Source organism: Gracilinanus agilis, chromosome 4 (genome assembly GCF_016433145.1).
Source record: "Gracilinanus agilis isolate LMUSP501 chromosome 4, AgileGrace, whole genome shotgun sequence".
Taxonomy (NCBI): Eukaryota; Metazoa; Chordata; class Mammalia; order Didelphimorphia; family Didelphidae; genus Gracilinanus; species Gracilinanus agilis.
The window spans coordinates 475,779,911-475,799,322 of NC_058133.1; the positions used below are offsets into that span (position 1 = coordinate 475,779,911).

The following is a 19,412-nucleotide window of genomic DNA, read 5'->3' on the forward strand; positions in this document are numbered from 1 at the left end:
GACCTTTTGATTAGATTTGCAAGACACAGAGCAAATACATTCTTACCATATTTTGTCAAGTATGTTCCACTTTTGGCCAGGAATCTTTGAACCCTATACATCTTCCCATGCTTCTCTGAAACTACCCCTTTCATCATTTCTTATAGCACAATAGTATTGTCATATTTATATACCTCCACCTTCTCAGTCATTCTCTAACTGATGGACATTTCCCTTAGTTTCCTATTCTTTGCCACCTCAAAAAAAAGTTATAAATATTTTTGTATGTCCTTAGAGTTTGTTTTGCATAGAACTAATCTTCCCTCCCTCCTATTCTCCCTTCTCTCTTCTTTCATTTCCCTCCTATTTCCCTGTTGAGTAAAATGTATTTTTGTACCCAATAGTAAGGTTCAAGTCCTTAGCTGTTCCTCCCCATCCCCTACTCCTTGTTTGTATCTATTTGTGCATCCTGATTATGGAGATCATTTTCCTTAATTTTCCTTTCCCTTCCCCAATTAGTATATTCCTCTTCTTTCTCTTTCGATTCTCTTAAGATCAAGACATGACAACAAAAGTTGAAAAGGAAATTAGAATTTCCATTTTGATAGACCAGTCTAATGAAGGACTGGCCAGTAGAGAGTTTAGGCCCTTTAATAAGGTGAGTCTGCTCTGTCTGGTGGCTCTTTGTACTGGAAAAGTTTAATGAAAAGCCCTATTCTCCCATGTCAGAGAATGTGCAGGTATTCTGTGATGTTGCCTGGCCATGCTTTCTACTCTAAAAATGCTGAAACTGCATGGTATGTGCCATGTGCCCTTTTTCCCTTCATCTCTTCCTGCTGGCCTCAAGGCATCAGTGACCAAGCTCCAGAGGGCTATGGGGATTGATTGGGGTGGTCATGGCCTTCTTAGACAAACTGATTCCCACATTCTATATTTTGTGACACTAGGAATTGTTGATGGGAATTTTTATAGACTTTGGGATCCATGTGGGTAAAGGGAGGGAGCAGGAATGGCTTGAGCTCAGAAGGCTTTTTGGTATTTTACACTGAGTAGCTCTTTCAGCCAAATCCCAAAAAGGTACAAGAAGCTTTCTCCCTGTGTGCCCACACAGGATTTGCCTGGCTTGACTTACCTGCCTTTCTGTTTCTTTGTGCCAGTGCAAAGTGGATATTTCTGTAACTGGGAGCATTTCCCTTGACATTTTTATTCCACAGAATAAAAGTCCATCTTAATTACATATGGTATCCCAGAGGGCTTATGGTATACCTGAGTTCATTCAGACCTCAGCTCTGACATACATTATTCTGAAATGCTGGGGACTTCACTTAACTCTCTGAGGCTATGAATTTGCAGGACAGTTGCTGTCTGCAGTCTTAAAGGAACTTTCCTGGCCCATTGAATTCACAGGTCCCAACCACTCCATTATATTAATGTGAAGCAATTTCTTTAATGTTCCCTTATTGTTAGACTTTAGTTTTCCTTCTGCTTATAATGCTGTTGTGAAAATCTTGTAAAAGAAACCTCTTTGGGTTTATTTATTTTTGATAAAACCTCATAGCCTGTATCCCAACAATGAAATTATTGGGTCAAAAAGCACAATGATTTGTGCAACTTCCCTGCAGATTGCAGATTGCTCTTCCAAAAGATCTGTAAATTTGCAATTTCCCCAGCAATCTAATCTATTTCTTTGTTAGCCTGCTTAGGCTAAGTGACCTAGGAAATGTACAATTTCCTTCTAAACTATACACAAATGCTCAATAATTTGGAATAGTTATGAGGACAACCAACCTGAATTAGTGAACAGTTCGAATTGTAACATGTTTTTAAGGAAAGTCCATTTTCACATACATGTAGTAATTTGAACCAGGTTACCAAAGAATTGCCCAAGAACCTGGTTTGCCCAAATTTTTATGAGATGTGTAACTGTTGTTGTATATTAATTGTTGACATATTGACAAAGGCCTTTAAAGTTCTTATGTGGTTTTTCTTCAAGTTTATTTTTATTTCAACATTTATTAAGCAAATAATGATCCACCGTGTGCAAAATATTATGTTAGGCTTTATAAGAGAATACAAACATGGAAAACCCAAGGTCTTTATCCTTATGGAGTTTATGATGAAGAAAAAATATGTACACAGGAACCAGTAGTCTTTTCCACCAAAATAACTATAATTAATTGTCAATATTTTGTAATTTATATTCTAAAAGCTTATGCAGATACTTGAGAATAAGAAATGGATGTTATGTAACAATAATAGACATTTAAAAATATAGAAATCCTAAATTATTCCTAAATAATCCTAAAAGGCTTTGGGGCAATTTCAAAATTAATTACATCATAAAAATAGGAAAATTAAAGAATAATTAGAATGTTTTTAATAAAGCATTCTTTTCTGTAATCATCTATAAAAACAACATTAAATTGCTTAGTAAACCTTTTTCCATGAATATGCAAAGATTACAATTCAACCCAGCCACACTAGAATTATGAATTGATGGAGTTTTTACTATAGCTAAGTCTATTCACCATACATTTCTGGTTTTTTTGTACTAATTAGTAGAAGTTAAGTAAAATTAAACTCAGAACAAAATGTCATCCATCATGTTTAAATGATTAGATGTAAAATGAAGAGATCTTCTAGATTTCTGGGTAAGATGGAAAACTAGCAATCCCACAATGATTTCCTCTATTTCTTGCTATCCGCACATATCCTTTGTCACCAAAGTAGAGGCCCCAGCTTAAAAAAAGAAAGAAAGAAAGCAATGTTAATGAATGGAATTAATGAGTAACCTTATAAGATTTTCTTTCTATTAGGTTTTTGTCTTATTTTTTAGCAGTGAAATCAAAGCAGTAGAAGACTGGGACTTTATATGTATCTTGTGAGTGTGCATGTGAAATGTTTACCAGAGTTCTTTGTATTATGACTATGTAGATATCATGCAGTCATTTAACATGCCATTTTGCCAGAAACTGTGGAGTTTTATTATCATTATCATTACCTTAAAGAGTTTATTGAAACCATTCCATGATGCATGATTGTAATGAGGCATAATCAAAAAATGGTTTGGAAAGATTTCCTTAAATATATTTACCTGTTTTTAACAAGCCAATAGTCCTGTCCATCAAGGGTTCCATAACCAATCACCAGCACACCATGATTAATCTTCTGAGTGCAGGATGGGTTGTAATAGACACCTGGGAATGAGGAGTAGATTGCACATGGCATGGACAGAAATAGATATGCAGCTGCTTTTTATTGGCTTTCTTTGACTAGTTCAGCAAGATTTATTAAAAAGTCACAAGCAGAGGCAGTATCAGTTTCAATCACCCTAAAGCTTAAAATACCCAAAGTCAGAAAAACTTATTAAAAACTCAATCAAGGGGCACCTAGGTGACTCAGTGGATAGAGAGCCAGGCCTGGAGGTCCAGGGTTCAAATCTGGCCTTAGACATTTTGTACTGGGTGATCCTGGGCAAGTCAGTCAACTCCAATTGCCCAGCCCTTACAGCTCTTCTGCCTTGGAACCAACATATAGTAAGGGTTTAAAGAAAAAGATTAATCTACCCACACTTATTTTAGATCCCTTCTTCAATTAACTCCATTTTACACTAATTTCTTAATAATACCTACAATATGTGCATCTATATGGAAAAGAAATTTAACTTAAAGTGATTCAACCAACCCAATAACAAACATTTATAAAGTACCTACTATGTGCCTGGATATGCGCTAAATCCTGAGAATACAAATATAAAATGAAACAATACCTGCCCTCTAGGAGCTTGCATTCTGTGATGGGAAATGACATGTACCTATATAAAAGATAGGGACTTGACTTAGGATCTCTTTGGGAGAAGGGGATCACATTAAAACTAGAAACAATACAATGATCCAGGACAATTCTGAGGGACTTATGACCAAGAATGCTATCTACTTCCTTAAGGTTTTTCACTTTAGTTTATTTGGGGTTTTGGTTTTATATGAGTATTCTCTTACAAAAATAATCGATATGGAAATATGTTTTACACAATAATACACGTAATAACCCAGGTCGAATTGTTTGTCACCTGTAGAAGGGGGGAAGGGAAGGAAAGGAGGAAGACAATTTGGATGATGTAACTTTGGAAAATTTAAGTGGAAATTTATTACATGTAATTGATAAAATAAAATGTCTTTATAATAAAAAGGGAAAAGAATGAGTTAATAATTGTAAAGCATTTAGCACATTGCCTGACACATACTAAGTGCCATATAAATGTTATCTGTTATTATTATTGTTAAACTGATAAACACAACAAAATTAAGGCTAAAAAAGTAGACTGGTGCCAGATTGTGAAGGGCTTTAAATGCTAAACAGAGCAATTTATATTTATTTCTAGGTAATAGAGAGCATTGGAGTTAATGAAGCAGAAGGTTCTTTATGAATATCACTTTGGCAGCTAAATAGGAGATGGACTTCACCTTATGGCTTCTGAGAAGGCACCATCTCCCCCACTTTCCAACTCCTCTTTTCTGTGTTCCCTTCTTCCTAGAACATAAACTCTTTGAAGGCAGAGGCTATCTCTGTTTTCACTAGTAGGTATATTCCCAGCACTTAGCACAGCGCCCAGCATTTATTAAGCACCTTATGAATGCTCATTATCTTGATGTGGCATTCGATTTAGCAAATAAACCATTGTTAGCCTCAGTCCCTCATCTGTAAAATAAGGATTTTCCAAATACACTGCCTATCTGAAAGGGCTCTGGTGAGGAAAACCCTTCATAAACCTTACAGAGCTCTATGTGTGAGTTAGAGCTGCTCTTATCTGCAGGATCTCTAGCTGATTTGTATTGGTGGAGATGTTGGTTGGCCAATCCGCATGTTTCTTCACATAAGCATACATACATATTTGGCTTTCAACTGGACTATAAGATCTGAAAATGTTTTTCTTTTCAAATATCTTTCCAGATACTTTATCTTCCCAAATTGTTTAGAATGATGTTCCATATGAAGTACATGCTCAGCAAAGACTGTTGAATTAAATTTATGGAAGAGAGGGGCTATTCTCATTTTTATTTCAGTCTCTCCGGCGCCTGGCACAATGTGGGTTCTCTTTCTTTTTTTAAACTTTTGCCTTCTATCTTAGATCAGTTCTAAGGTAGAAGAGCTGTAAAGGATAGGCAACTAGGGTTAAATGACTTGCCAGAGTCATACAGCTAAAAATATCTGAGGTCAGATTTGAACCTAGGACCTCCTATCTCTAGACCTGGCTCTCCGTCCACTGAGCCACCTAGGTGTCCCTACACAGAGTAAGTTATTTACTTTTCTTTCCTTTCAAATTTTCTATGGTTACATGATTCTTGTCTCCCTCCTCTCTTCCCTCTCCAGTTCTTGGAGTTGACAAGCCATTCCACTGGGTTATACATCAACAGAGTAAGTTCTTAGTGAATATTTGTGGAATTAAGGTGCATTGACTTGGGGAGGCAAGTCAGAGTAGCTGGCTTTACCTCCTCATTCTGTTCCTTACTAGCCTTGTTGCTATGAGCAAATTGTTTCACCTCCTAGGTTTCAGTTCTCTATGAGAGGGCTGGAATAGATGACTTCTGAGGACCCTTCCAGCTCCATATCAGATAATCTATGAACTGAATGGCTCATTTTAGATTTTTGCTCTGCTTAATCTCTAACTTTACTGATGAGAACAGGATGTAAGACATCATATGTACGAGTCCAGGCCAAACAAACAGGGATCTGTTACTTCAGTATTTGGATGGATTGTGTGGAGTTCATCAATGTAGATGCTCCCAACAGTGTAGATTGTAGCCCATCCATCTCCTCTCTTCCTAGGCATTTCTCATCCATGTCCCTCTGTAAAAGTCCAAGAGGGAGCCACCTGGCTTTTGGAGCTCTCCTGAGATGGTAGAGATACCAATGTAACACATTTGGGACTGTTAATCCTTTGCTCTCACTACAAGATCACTAGAGAGATCTAGCACAGTCTAGTTAATCTGAAATCCATTCCTTTGTGCATCCTTCATCATTTAGGGATGGAGAGGACAATGTTCCTGTTTATAGTGCAGCAGGGAGATTGAAAAAGGAGGGCATGGTGAATGAGACTTTACCACTTTTATATAGGAAGAAAGAAGGAGATGTTGCATCTATTCCAACTGACACAGGTCCTTTGTTGGCCACAGCTTCCTTCAAGGCTTCTTCATCACCATAGGGAAGCTCTGTGTACTTTGAACATGTGGCTGCTCGGCTAGCTGGGTTGTACTGGCATTTTCCATCCTGGAAAGAGAAATGTGGCTCATACGCTTCAGCACATTCCAAACTCCTACAGAAAAAGCTTTTTGAAATCCTAAAAATATGTAAGGACCTAATGTTCTACCCCCTCCCCAAATAATTAATCAACAGAGTAAACTATGTATTAACTATATAACTACTATAGACTATGTATATTAATTTTTCTATAACCACATCATTATATGTCAATTAGCTTCTAATCAGTTTGAAAAGACTTGGGGATGAAAAGACTTGGCTAGAAGAAAGATGATACTTTTGTTACCCAAGAAAAAGCTTGTGATTGGTGAAGATCAGGTCACACTTGCACCTCTATAAAAACCAATAAGTCAGTTGAGCAATGAGTCAATCAAGTGGCAAAGCAGAGAGCTGAAACTAAGCCCCAGAGGAGAATTTGTCTTTGGACAAAGTAGAAAGTCAAGGGTGATTGGAACCTCACCTAACCTATAGTTTAAACAGTGATGGGCAAATTTTTTAGAGAGGGGGCCAAAGGAAATGAAATGCTCATCTGTCAGTCTGTTTCTAAGGCAACTCTGTAGAAGTTTCATTGTACTGTATCCTACTCATTGTATTCGTCAGATTAGAATAATGTCGCTCAGCTGGATAGAACATTTCAGGGGGCTGCATCTGGCACGCTGGCCATAGTTTGCCCATCATTGGTTTATAGTCCTTCAACCTCACCCCTTTATCATGGAGTTTTCACATTTCTAAGCCTCCTTTTCTTTGGAAGAAATGGAAATTTAATCTAAGCTTTAGTCACCACCTGCTTCAGCAACAGTGGAAGGAATTCCAGGCCTGGCAATAAAGCAATGTCATCTCTCTATATTCATAGCACCAAGCTGGCATTGCTTTAAATTGTAGCGATTGTAATTTAAAAAAAAAAAAAAGGTGATAGGAGATTGGTCCTCAGATTTAGTGGTCTTGATTTCTGGGTGGAGGAGCTACAAAATCTGAGAGATGGAAGAGACCTCAGGAGACATCTATTCCCGCACTTACTTGAACAGAATCTCCTCTACAGAACCCCAGAATAAGTGGTCTTCTACTCTCCTCTGAAAGTCCTCCATTGAAGGGGAACTCACCAGCTTTCCAAGCCACTTATTTCACTGTTGAACTGCTTGAATTATTAATTGCTAATTAACAGCAGCTATTATAATTGGCAGCAAGTATAACTGCCAATTATTAGCAGCTGGGTGCTACAATGGATAGATCCCTAGACTTGGAGTCAGAAAGATCCAAGTTCAAATCCAGCCTCAGATACTTTTTATGAGACTCCAGGCAAGTCATATAACTTCTTTCTGTTTTAGTTTCATCATATGTCAGACAGGGATTAGACATAGCACCTACCTCCCAGAGCTGTTATGAGGCTAAAATAAGGTATTTATAAAGTATTATATAAATCTAACTATTGTTATTGTTAGGCAATGTTTCTTATATCAAGCCAAAGCTCTGGTTTCCACCTCATTACTCTTGGTTTTGCCCTTTGGGGCTAAGCAAACCAAATTTAATCTCTCTTCTGAATTGCATGCCTTTAAATATTCCATTATAGTTATCATGTCTCCCCTAAGCCTTCTCTTCTTCAGGCTACCACCCTTAGTTTCTTTAATCTTTTCATAATAGGTTTCCATTCTGTCCTGAAGGATAAAGTAAAAGATAAATGTTTCATTAAATTTGTTTGCTTGTTTGTCAAGGTGAGAGAGTAGGAAGACCTACAGCTCCCTTAGAGTTTGTTGGGAACTAGCCCAGCTTTTCAGTTACTAGCTTGTGTTATGTTCGGCAAGTCATTTAATATATTTAGGCCTCATTTTCTTCACCTGTAAAACTAAGGGGGATGGATTAAATGATCTGTAATATCTCTTCTATGTCTAAAATTCTCTAAGTATATAAGATAAATTTATAGGAACAGATAATATTGAGAATGAGATGGAATTATCACAAGAATCTTCCAGGATGCAAAAATTAAAAAACACTGTGTTAGATAGATGGATATACAAAAAGATTTTTAAAATATGCTATTGCTAGATTAAAGGGAATCCTGTCTAAGAAGAAAAATGGCAAAGATTAGAGAAACTTCAAAATGAAAGATCATAGGACTGTAGGTTCTTGGATTAAGCCCTAGAAGGGAACTCAAGGGCCTTCTAGACCAACTACCTCATTTTACAGTTGAGGAAACTAAGGTCGTGGGACATACCATAGCTTTGTACGGATAGGAGACATCTGAATCAATGCCATTGTTATCAATGACATATTGGAAGGCTCTAGTCATGAAGCCACCATTGCAACCATGATTATCATATTTATCAGTTGAACAGTCCACCAAATTCTGTGCACTGAGGGATATCAGCTTTCCTGTTTTCAGCTTGAGTTGTGCTTCCAGAGCTCCCACAGCACTGAAAGCCCAGCAGGAACCACAAGAGCCCTGGGAAAGAGGAAAGAAAAGAGTAATCATGAAGATGAGGGTCAACTGACTAGGCAAATGAGGGCCTCTGTCTCTCTTGAGTGTCCATCTGCAGACTTGACAGTCAAACCAATTAATCAGATCATTAAAATATGTTGAGCATCCTTTACGTTTGACTGGCCTTACATGTAGGTAGGGTAGGCAGGGGTCTATTTTAGTATTAATTTGAAAAGAATGCTAGGAAGGCATCCTTTCTGTATCCCATGTAACCTATCACTAGTAGCTGAAATATTTTCTTAATTCTTTCTTATTGGGGCATTTGATCCTCTCCTTCACCCAAAATGAGAGAAGCTACACATTAAACTGTCAATAGTCATCAACATCTAAATATGAAATAATGAATTTGTCTTTCTTTCCTGGGTTTTCTTAGCATATGGGTGCCTGGAGGAAGACTTGTTAGAAGGCTTGGACCAGCAAGAGGGCAGCACAAGAGCACCAGATGAAGGGAAAGGAAGCTGTTGGGAAGGTGTTGAAGACCCCTTTTCCCTTCTTCACAATTCTCACTTGGGCCAGCCCTGTGTAAAATTGGGCTAGGAATTAAGGGAAATAATAAGATCCTTATCAGGGAATAACCTGCTTAGGAAGAATTCAGCTTTCCCACATAGACATGGGTTCTGCACTCAAGGAATTAAAAATCTGTTTAGGAAGAGTAACTCCAGACAATTTATCTCCTAAATTTTTTCAGACTAGAATTGTAGGAAAAGGGAAGATCAATGTAGCCTATAATAGCTTGGGAACTTAGAACATACCTGATATTTCACTTCAGTAACACATCCCTTCTCCCTCCAGTCCACTGAATCTGGCAACTTTTGATTGGTGTTTAGTCTGTAGGTAGTATTCTTGTTCCATTGATGAGGAATTCTCAGAGAACTCATCAAAGAAACCACTTCTTCACTGGTCTGTAAACCAAAAATTTCTCGATTTTTATTTCTGTTGCCCCTTTCAGGATTCCAGGCATTTCTACCTTCATAAGATTTCCATATGACCTCCTTCCTCTATTCCCACAGCCACCATCCTTGGTACCAGCCTGATCCCCTTCCCTTAGATTCTTCCAATAGTCTCCTAATTTGTCTCCCTGTCTCAAGTCAATCCTCTCTCAATCTATCCTCCATTCAACTGCCAAAATAATTTCCTTTAGCAGAGATTTGACCCTGATACCCTCCTACTAATTAAACTCCAGAGAGAGTCATTTTCACTACAGATACAATTAATCTTGACAATTCAAAATCAATGATCAAGTTTAGGATTAGGAAACATCCCCCCCACACCTTTGAACTACTTCACTTTCAATGACGATCCTCTTTGGATGAGAATAATTTTTAAAATAATTTAAAAATGTAAGATTGTTAAATGTTTAATAATTTTAAATTCTTGGTTATCTTAAAATAATTTCATTTTCTTTTTTGGTCTATATTCTCTGTCTCCCATCCCACCCATTGAGAAAACAAGAAAAGTAAAACCCTTATCATAAACCTGTAGAGTCTGACAAAACAAAATATATCTCAATGGATACTGAGTTCAGTACTTCTCTCCCACTACAGGGTAGGTAGGATGTTTCATCACAAGTCCTCAGGAATTAAGATTGGTCATTGTGTTAAACAAAGTTCCCAAGTTTTTCAGAGTTGTTTGTCTTTACAGTATTGTTGTTACTGAATATATTGTTCTCTTGGTTCTCACTTCATTCTGTATCAGTTCATATAATTCTTCCCGTGTTTTTCTAAAACCATCTTTATCATTTCTTTCAGTACCAGAGTATTCCATCACATTCATATATTCTACCTTGTTCAACAATTACTTAATCAATGGGGATTCTCCCAGTTTCTAATTTGTTGCCACTACAAAAAGAGGGGCAGAGTGCCTCAGATGGCATCTCTCTATATAGAAGAGGATAGGGAACTACTTGGAGCACTGTGACTATGTGTAAGAGGAATGCCTTCAAAAGCCAGGGAGGGCTTTTTTCTGTTGGTTGGATAACCAGAATTGTCAGTATCTTCCAAAAGGCCTGTGAGCTGCTCCTCTTTGCTTCCTTTGTATCTGAGGGCCTCTTTTGGTCATGGGATCCAGTGCTATAAGAAACCTTTATTCACATTTAGCTCTCCCCGAGAATGGAGGTAGGTCCTTGGTCTTTTGGCTTGATCTTTTCTATTCTAAGTTTAGGGAATGGGAGTCTCTAACTTGGTTGAGGAAATGAGTTACTCGAATTGGGAAGCTGAGACCTAGGATGGCTATTTCTGCCACCCAGATTAATGTAGTGATTTTGGAGCAAGATCTCCACTACCCTAGCCCAGTGGATAGATTCATTCAGTAGTTATGGTCCATCTAGCTGGACCCTAGAGGAACTATGATGGGATTACCCTAAGTCTTGAGACAAGTCTTCTAGAGATGGTTGTGGTATAGGAGAGAGTGTGTCCCTGAGGTACTAGGGAAATCTTTATGCTCTATCTTTGAGGTTAATATTTCTTTGTAAAACCTACTCAGTGTTAAGGAATAAAATGGAACTGGGGAATGCTAGTCATATGCCCCTGACAAATGAGAAGAACACATTTGGTTGAGGCTTGAGCCAGTGTCTATAAATAAAAGAGACATTACAATTCCTCAGGATACCTAAACAATCTAAAGGAGAAATGTAAGCAGAATGACCCTGGGGGGGGGGGGGCAGAGATCATATGTTACCATAGTCTTTCCAGTTCCTTATGAAAGTGTTCATCATTTCTCTTGGCAGAGTAAGTACATACATATATGGACCACAATTTGTTTAGCCACTTTTAAAAAGGTGGACACCCCTTTAGTTTCCAGTTTGGGGCTACTACAAAAAGAATTGTTATAAATATTTTTAATATATGAATTCTTTTCCTATTTCTCTGGGGGTTATAGACCTAGTAGTGAAATAACTGAGTCCAAGAGTACACATAGTTAGTAATTTTGGGGGTATAGTTCCTATTATTTTTCGAAATGACTGAACCAATTCATTGGGGCTAATTTTTAAAATGAGCTAAAATGTGGGCAGGTAGGTGGCTTGGTAGAAGACAGCCAAGCCTAGAGATGGATGGTCCTGGGTTCAAATCTGAATCCAAATAAATTTGAACTTCCTACCTGTGTGACCCTAGGCAAGTCACTTAACCCTTACTGCTCTTCTGCTTTGGAACCAATGACAGCACTGTTTTTAAGACAGAAAGTAAGTGTTTTATATATATATATATATATATATATATATATGTGTGTGTGTGTGTGTGTGTGTGTGTGTGTGTGTGTGTGTGTGTATGTATTTTTAAGAGCTAAAATTTAAAAACTGTGAAGTGAACAAGGACATCCCAAAATCCTATCTAGAATTCATGCAAGAGAAAATACAAAGTAGATGTAAAGTAAAATTATTGTAGGATTAATATAGAAATTAAAAAGAATCCTTGAGTACAACCCTTTGCGATAGATACTAGTTTTGCTCCCATTTTACAGTGAGGAAACTGAAGCTGACAGAGGTTAAGTGATTTGCCCAAGGTCACACAGCTAGAAGGTATATGTGGTAGATTTGAATTCAGGTCTTCCTGACTCCCAAGTCTAGTGATTTATCCACTGGGCCCCCTACCTGCCTAGGTGATATCATCATCTAGGGCATATACAATTGGAAAAGGAGGCAGATTGGTTATGTAACAAAGGGAAGGATAACACACAGATTGCCTGAATGTTATGCTAGCAGCAGCCATAAAATATTAAAAGATGCAAATCAAGACCTACACTGTTTTGAGCAAATCTTCTATGGAGACTTGTGGAAGGACATGAACAAAAACTGAGCAGAATAAGAAAGCATCCCTGCATTGTAAGATGCATTTGGGAAGGATGCTGGGTCTGCTTCATCCATAGATGGCTTTTCTCCTTTCTAAGGACAGCTCATCTCTTTTGTTGGCTGCCTCCAGACTCTTCTTTCAAAGAGAAAATCAGATTTCATGCAGACAACAATGTAGATTTGTAAGTAGTGAACCTACCATGTCACCCAGATGGTTCATGCTTAGATCGTAGGAATGTAGTCCCATGGAGTGCTCCAGGTTATGTAGCGTCACATACTTTAGATTCTTTTCCCAGATGAGACGCCGTGCTACTTCTTCATTCTAAAATGTAAGGGGAACAGATAAGTATATCACTCCGGATAAAAGCTAGAAATGAAAATCAGCTTGTTGTGTTGAATTATACAGTGAAGTGTTTTGTTCAAATGTAATGTGTCTGAGACCAAGCAGAAAGAATACATGTAGTATTAATTACCAAGGTGGATTCCATTCCAACAACATTTATTAAAGATAAGTTAATTTTTGTTTTATCTTATAATGCATTTATGGAGATCATTATAATGATGATATGCATTTATAAACATCTAATATTCTCTCATAATATTTCTCTAGCATTAACAATAGGGTCATTTGGCAGACAGAGTCAAAATATCTTGGCAGTCTAGGTTAGAAGTGTCTTTGAAACTCTCTCTTTGTATTTATATTTTTTCACTTTTTAATAAATATAGAATGGAACTTTATTTTTAATTTCACCCAACCTGAGGTATTATTGAATTCATAGATTTTATAGATAAGAAAAATACAACTGAGTGAATGACTAGTAAACTGAGGTGTGATTTGAACTCAGGCCTTCAGTTCTCTCTTCATTGCTTTCCAAATCTAGTGCTCACTTGAGCCACCTAGCTGCCTTCTATCTAAGAAATCAGGGTGGTATAAGATTCCAGTGCATATGATGACAGCTGTTCAGCTGTAATCTCCTCTACCTGCCCCTCATACTGTTTGCCATAAGTTTTCTTCCATAAATCCCAGTGGCCATCCAACATGGGATCTTGATGGAAATGTGCCATTACAGGAATATAGGCCAGAAACATCCATATAATCAGCTTCATTCTAGGAAAGAAAAAGGAACAGAGATGAGATAACTCTCAGTCATTTGGTTCAACAAATATTTTTTGATAATAATGATAAAATATATCATTTTAGAACCTAATCTCTAGAACTCAGCCTCGTGCTACAGGCTTTGTTTTCTGAAAGCCAGGAATAAAGAAAATTATAATCTAAAACAATTGAACCCAAGCCCAACCCTTAGAAAAGGAAAAACCTACCCATTAGCAGCATCTACTGACAAAAGGTGAAGCTACAGGCAACTTATCAATTCACTAAACGAAAATGTAGTTCCAACCCATTAACAACTTAGTAAATACCTGGGTGCAGACTTTCAATAACATGATCAAACTTGTAGGAGTGACTTTTTTTTTGCTGGTCAGTAATCCCACAGAATACATTACAAGGGATATATTTTGCACTGTATTTGGGTGTGATGGTAATTCTTATAGGGGGAGTGGTTTATCTTTACTTCTCCCAAAAAAACCTTACCAGAGAAGCTGAATGCCACTAACTCAAGATTGAGCAACTGATGGCTTCTGTAAAAATCCTTGCAAAGTATTAAGAAGGAGAAAACATATAAGGAGGAAGTTCCACCAAAAGGGAGACTTATTTCTCCATACTTTCTCCTCATCAGAGTCTCTGGCCTGGGATGCTGCTCCTGCCACACCCTCCACTCAACCCATTGCTCCCGATACTGCCACACCCCCTACTCAGCCTATCCCACCTACAGTCCCTGCCACAACCCCTCCTCAGTCCATCCCACCGACAGTCCCTGCCACTGCTTCAGCCTCCACCCCCCTTGCCACTAATAACCAGGCAGGGAAACTAGAGGTGGGAATGCAAGATAATGCAGCACAAAGCCTATTTCCCTTATGGGAAGTACCCACTTTCAATAATGAAGGAATCTTGGCGCCTGTAAGGCAGTATACTCCCTTTGACCCTCAAGATTTAGCTAGATTCAAAGAAAATATGCCCACTTTTGAGAAAGAACCATTCATAATTGTAAAAAAATTAGACAATATATTCTGAACTTATGACCCCAGCTGACAGGACTTTGAAAATGTTTTAGATGAATTTCTGACAATTGGTGAGAAAGATAGAATCATTTCTTGGGTCAATCATAAGAAAGGTAAGGAAGGACCTAAATGGCCCCTCCAGGATCCAAACTGGGATTACAATTCTGCCCAGATCATAACAAATTGTGGGATTGGCAGGGAGGCATTATTGATAGTCATGAAAGCTTGTGCTGATACGCCTGACAGCTGGTCAAAATTCAAAGAAACCAAACAATATACCAATGAAACTCCCTCCCATTTTATGGACAGGCTGATTGAGGTGGGAGAAGCATATATCAGCCTTGATTTAACCATGGAACGGGATGTTAAACATATGCGTAGGCAATTTGTTAAAAATTCCTGCAAAGTAGTCAAAGACTATTTTAAAACTAACTGCCCAACCTGGGGATCTATGACCCTTGGGGAATTGAGGAAAGTAGCATCCTATGTTTTTAAGGGCCATACACAAGGGCATGAGGAAGACACTGACTCAATGGATACTTTAAAAGCAGAAATTAAAATGCTAAAGGAAAAACTGAAAAATAAAGGAGAGACTATAGCCCCTCTCCAAGAATCTAACTATCAGTCTGTTATCTGACATTTCTGTACAAAGAAGGGCCATATGATGATGGACTGTAGGAATCTCTTAAGATTAAACAGAAACAATACCCAGCCAAAAGATAACTATAGGAATAACAAGGGGAATAATAATAATGATGATGATGATGATTCCAGGAATAGCAATTTTAGGAGTGATAGAAATGCTAGAAATAAATCTCTGGAAGATGATAAGTCATACCAAATGACCCCACAACAGTATATCTTAAGTGGAGCTCGCCCCCAAACTACTCAGGGTGCTAATGCCCCTCGAGGGGGACCCATGGAGCCTAAGCATCTTTATGAAGGTGTGAGGGGGGTGGGAAAGGCTTTGGAATCAAAAAGGGAAATCTTTGACTTTCCAGACCCTGATGTTTTAATGCCATTTATCCCCATACATTCCCCCCCAAATAGTAAGGAACCCCATGTAACCCTAAAAGTGGGAAATTCATATTAAAATTGTTTGCTGGACACTGGGGCTTCAAGATCAGTGCTGGTGAGTAAACCAGATGAAAACTGTAATTCTATTGGCTCTCTAAACGTAGTAGGGGTATCAGGAACACCTCAAAAGGTCCCAAAATTTTCTCCTCGCATGGTAAGCATAGGACCCCTAACTGTTGAACACTCTTTTCTTTTAATGCCTGGATCCCCCACAAATTTGCTGGGAAGGGATCTATTATGTAAACTTAAAGCCACAATAATTTGCAATCCAGATGGTTCTATGTCACTAGAATTGCCGGAAGACTCTTTAAATTTGCTCCCTGTACTTCTCTCAGAAGAGCAGGAAGCAAAGGAGCTTCCCACCTTTGAAATCCCAGTTGATATCCCAGAGTCTCTCTGGGCCACATCTTCTACTGATGTAGGCCTTCTTAAATCAGCTGTTCCTGTTCAGATTAGAACAAGAGGAGGGGCAGCTCCCTCCATTCCTCAGTACCCCTTATCAAAAGAAGCTTTTGAGGGACTCACCCCAGTAATAAATTCATTAATTGAGCAAGGAATAATAATCCCATGCAAATCAGAATATAATACACCTATTTTACCTGTTAAGGAGCCAAAATTAGGCCCAGATGGAAAACCTCAATATCGATTTGTTCACAATTTAAGGGCTATAAACAATCATGTCATAAAGAGTCATCCTGTGGTTTCAAACCCAAACACAATTATTTCCTCTATTCCCAGCACAGCCACTTATTTTACAGTCGTGGCTGTGCTGGGAATAGAGGAAATAATTGTGTTTGGGCTTTTCTTGATTCCTATTGATGAGGATTCCAGACATATATTTGCCTTTACCTGGAATAATTCTCAATGGACCTGGGGGCGTCTTCCACAAGGGTTCTCTGAAAGCCCCTCCCTCTTTGCACAGATTTTGAGCCAAGATACAGAAAATATAACATTTAAAAACAGTAAGTTAATTAAATATGTGGATGATTTGCTCTTGGCTTCACCAGATGCTAAAAATGTCAAGAAGAGAGTAAACATCTTCTTTTAGAATTACATAAAAGAGGTCATAAGATCTCAAAAGGAAAAGTTCATTGGTGTCTCCCCAAAGTGGAATATTTGGGGTTCATTTTGACTGCTGGTGCCCGTTATATTTCTCCTAAGCACATTGAAAATATTGAAAAATTGAGCGATTCTACCATTAAAAAACACTTAAGATCAATCTTAAGAGCAACAGGTTTTTGTAGACAATGGATCCCTTGCTATGGGGAAATTACTAAACGCCTTATAGCACTAACAAAAGATTCAGTCCCTGAACCACTTAAACTAGAACCAGAACACTGGTTAGCTCTATCGAATTTAAAACAAGCTATCCTGTCCGCCCCTGCTCTAGGCATCCCAGATTATAACAAACCATTTACTTTATATGTACATGAGTGTAGAGGGGTAGCTTCAGGTGTTTTAACCCAAACTTTGGGACCTTACCAGTGCCCAATTGCTTATTATTCGGCCCAGCTGGACCCAATAGCTGCAGGAGCACCACCATGTCTTAGAGGTGTAGCTGCCACAGCTCTGTTAGTGACAAAAACTGTTGATCTAGTATTGGGATGCCCATGAACAATTATGTGCCCACATGAAGTGGAAGCATTACTGCTAAAACGTAGAACACAGGCATTTTCTGATCAGAGAATTACAAGATATGAAATAACCTTACTAAATAATGAAAATATTACTTTAAAACGTTGTACAACTCTTAATCTTGCCACCTTGCTTTCTGATTTGCCAGTCTCAGAAGAACAATTACATAATTGTGAAACACTAGTGTCCATGGCTGAAAAGCCTCAAGACAATCTCCTGGACACTCCTTTAGAAAATCCTGATCTAGTTTTATTTACTGATGGTTCTTCTTTTATGAGGGATGGCATCCGCTACACTGGAGCTGTGGTAGTCACAGAATTTGACACTGTATGGTCAGCTTCACTGCCCTCAAATCTAAGTGCTCAAGGTGCGGAACTCATAGCCCTGAAACATGCATGTATAATTGCCAAAGATAAAAAGGCAACAATTTATACAGATTCTAGGTATGCATTAGAATTTGTCATGCAGTGGGTATGTTATGGCTTCAGAGAGGATTTTTAACCTCAGCTAGAAAATCTATAGCTAATGCAAAAATTATTAATAAAGTTCTTTCTGCTCTCCAGCTACCCAAAGCCCTAGCTGTAGTTCACTGCTCTGCCCATACAGGTGGCATTGACCTTGTCTCTAGGGGAAACGACCAGGCAGATACTGCTGCAAAGCTAGCAGCTATAGAAGGGTGCCTAAATTAATTTTAACATTAACAACCACTGCTGACTCAAATTTATCACTTTCCTATGATGAGAAGGAAGTAAAAAAATGGAAGCAGAAATTTAAAGCTAAACAGATGAATGGAGTATGGGTGTCCTCTGAAGGAAAAACCCCTGCTCCCTAGAAACTTTTATCACCAAATTTGCCAATCCATTCATAAAAATGGTCATTTTGGTACCCAGGGCATTGTGGACTCTGTTAAAAGGTTATGGATAGCTCCTGGCATAACCACTATAGCCTCTAAAGTGTGTGCAGCTTGCCCTACCTGTCAAGAATATAACCAACATGTCTTTCGTGGCAAGGCTTTTGGTGGGTGTCCTTTGGCTTACACACCTTTTGAACACATGCAAATTGATTTCATAACAATGCCAAAGGCTAGACAATATAAATTCTGTCTAGTCATAGTGGATCAACTGACCAGGTGGCCGGAAGCATTTCCTACTGCCCGAGCCACAGTGGCTTTTGTCCCCAAGGTGCTTTTAAAGAAATTATTCCTCGTTTTGGCCTGCTTGCACGTATTGACTCAGACAGGGGAAGTCACTTTACTGATTCAGTTTTATCTGAAATATATTCCTGTTTGGGGATAATTCCCAAATTCCATGTACCATATTACCCCCAGAGCTCAGGCCAAGTTGAATGGATGAACAGAGAACTTAAAACTATGATTGGCAAATTATGCACTAAGACACATCTAAAATGGCCTGAAATTCTGCCTCTAGCTCTATTTTATCTTAGAAGCAGGCCCAGGGGAGATCTACACATCTCACCAAATGAGATGCTTTTTGGACATCCCCCTATACAGGCTAATTTTCATCACTATTAGGAGGAGATACGTCTATTGCTTCCTATATACAGGAATTGCAACACAAACTGTGTGAACTCCATGAATCTGGAACTGCAGTACAAGTAGGACCAATAGACTTTTCACTTCACAACCTGAACCCAGGAGACAAGGTGTATATAAAGAATTTCCAGTGCAATGGGGCAACTCAGCCTTCATGGGAAGGCCCATTTGAAATTTTATTAACTACTCTGACAGCTATAAAAATTGGAGAAAAGGACTCTTGTATTCATTGCTCACATGTAAAGAGGGCATCTTCTATTGAAACTGATTGACTGTTTCCTCTTACATGCATTGGAGATAACACTTCATAGACGAATGGATGCTTTTTTTTTTTTTGGAATCACATTGTATTTTTTGTTGTTGTTGTTCTTGATTTTTTTTCCCTGAATTTATTTTTAATTTTCTTATTTGCTTTTCCTATTATTTTTTAATAGAATAATTGATTTTTCCCTTTTTCTCATTTCTTGTACTTAAGTACATATAATCACTTAATTTTTTTTGCAGTGCTATAATTTTAATATATATATATATAT

General features: G+C 38.1%; 2 protein-coding genes across 2 annotated transcripts in view; one reads left to right on the top strand and one right to left on the bottom strand.

The window, feature by feature from the left end:
* Window positions 1–1,955: 1,955 nt before the first annotated feature.
* CTSS (cathepsin S) lies at window positions 1,956–13,601 on the bottom strand. Its single transcript, XM_044676121.1, has 7 exons — window positions 13,476–13,601; window positions 12,694–12,816; window positions 9,463–9,612; window positions 8,447–8,674; window positions 6,081–6,246; window positions 3,074–3,176; window positions 1,956–2,718 (listed from the first exon to the last, which is right to left on the bottom strand). Exons 1-7 carry the CDS (start codon window positions 13,599–13,601, stop codon window positions 2,619–2,621), a joined length of 996 nt encoding a protein of 331 aa, XP_044532056.1. The 3' UTR covers window positions 1,956–2,618.
* A 337-nt stretch (window positions 13,602–13,938) lies between these two features.
* Window positions 13,939–19,412, top strand: part of LOC123246754 (heterogeneous nuclear ribonucleoprotein D-like) — a 22,234-nt gene continuing 16,760 nt past the window's right edge. The window contains exons 1-2 of the mRNA XM_044675549.1: window positions 13,939–14,035; window positions 14,234–14,514. Coding sequence (XP_044531484.1) covers window positions 13,939–14,035; window positions 14,234–14,514 — 378 coding nt within the window. The remainder of the gene's footprint in view (window positions 14,036–14,233; window positions 14,515–19,412) is intronic.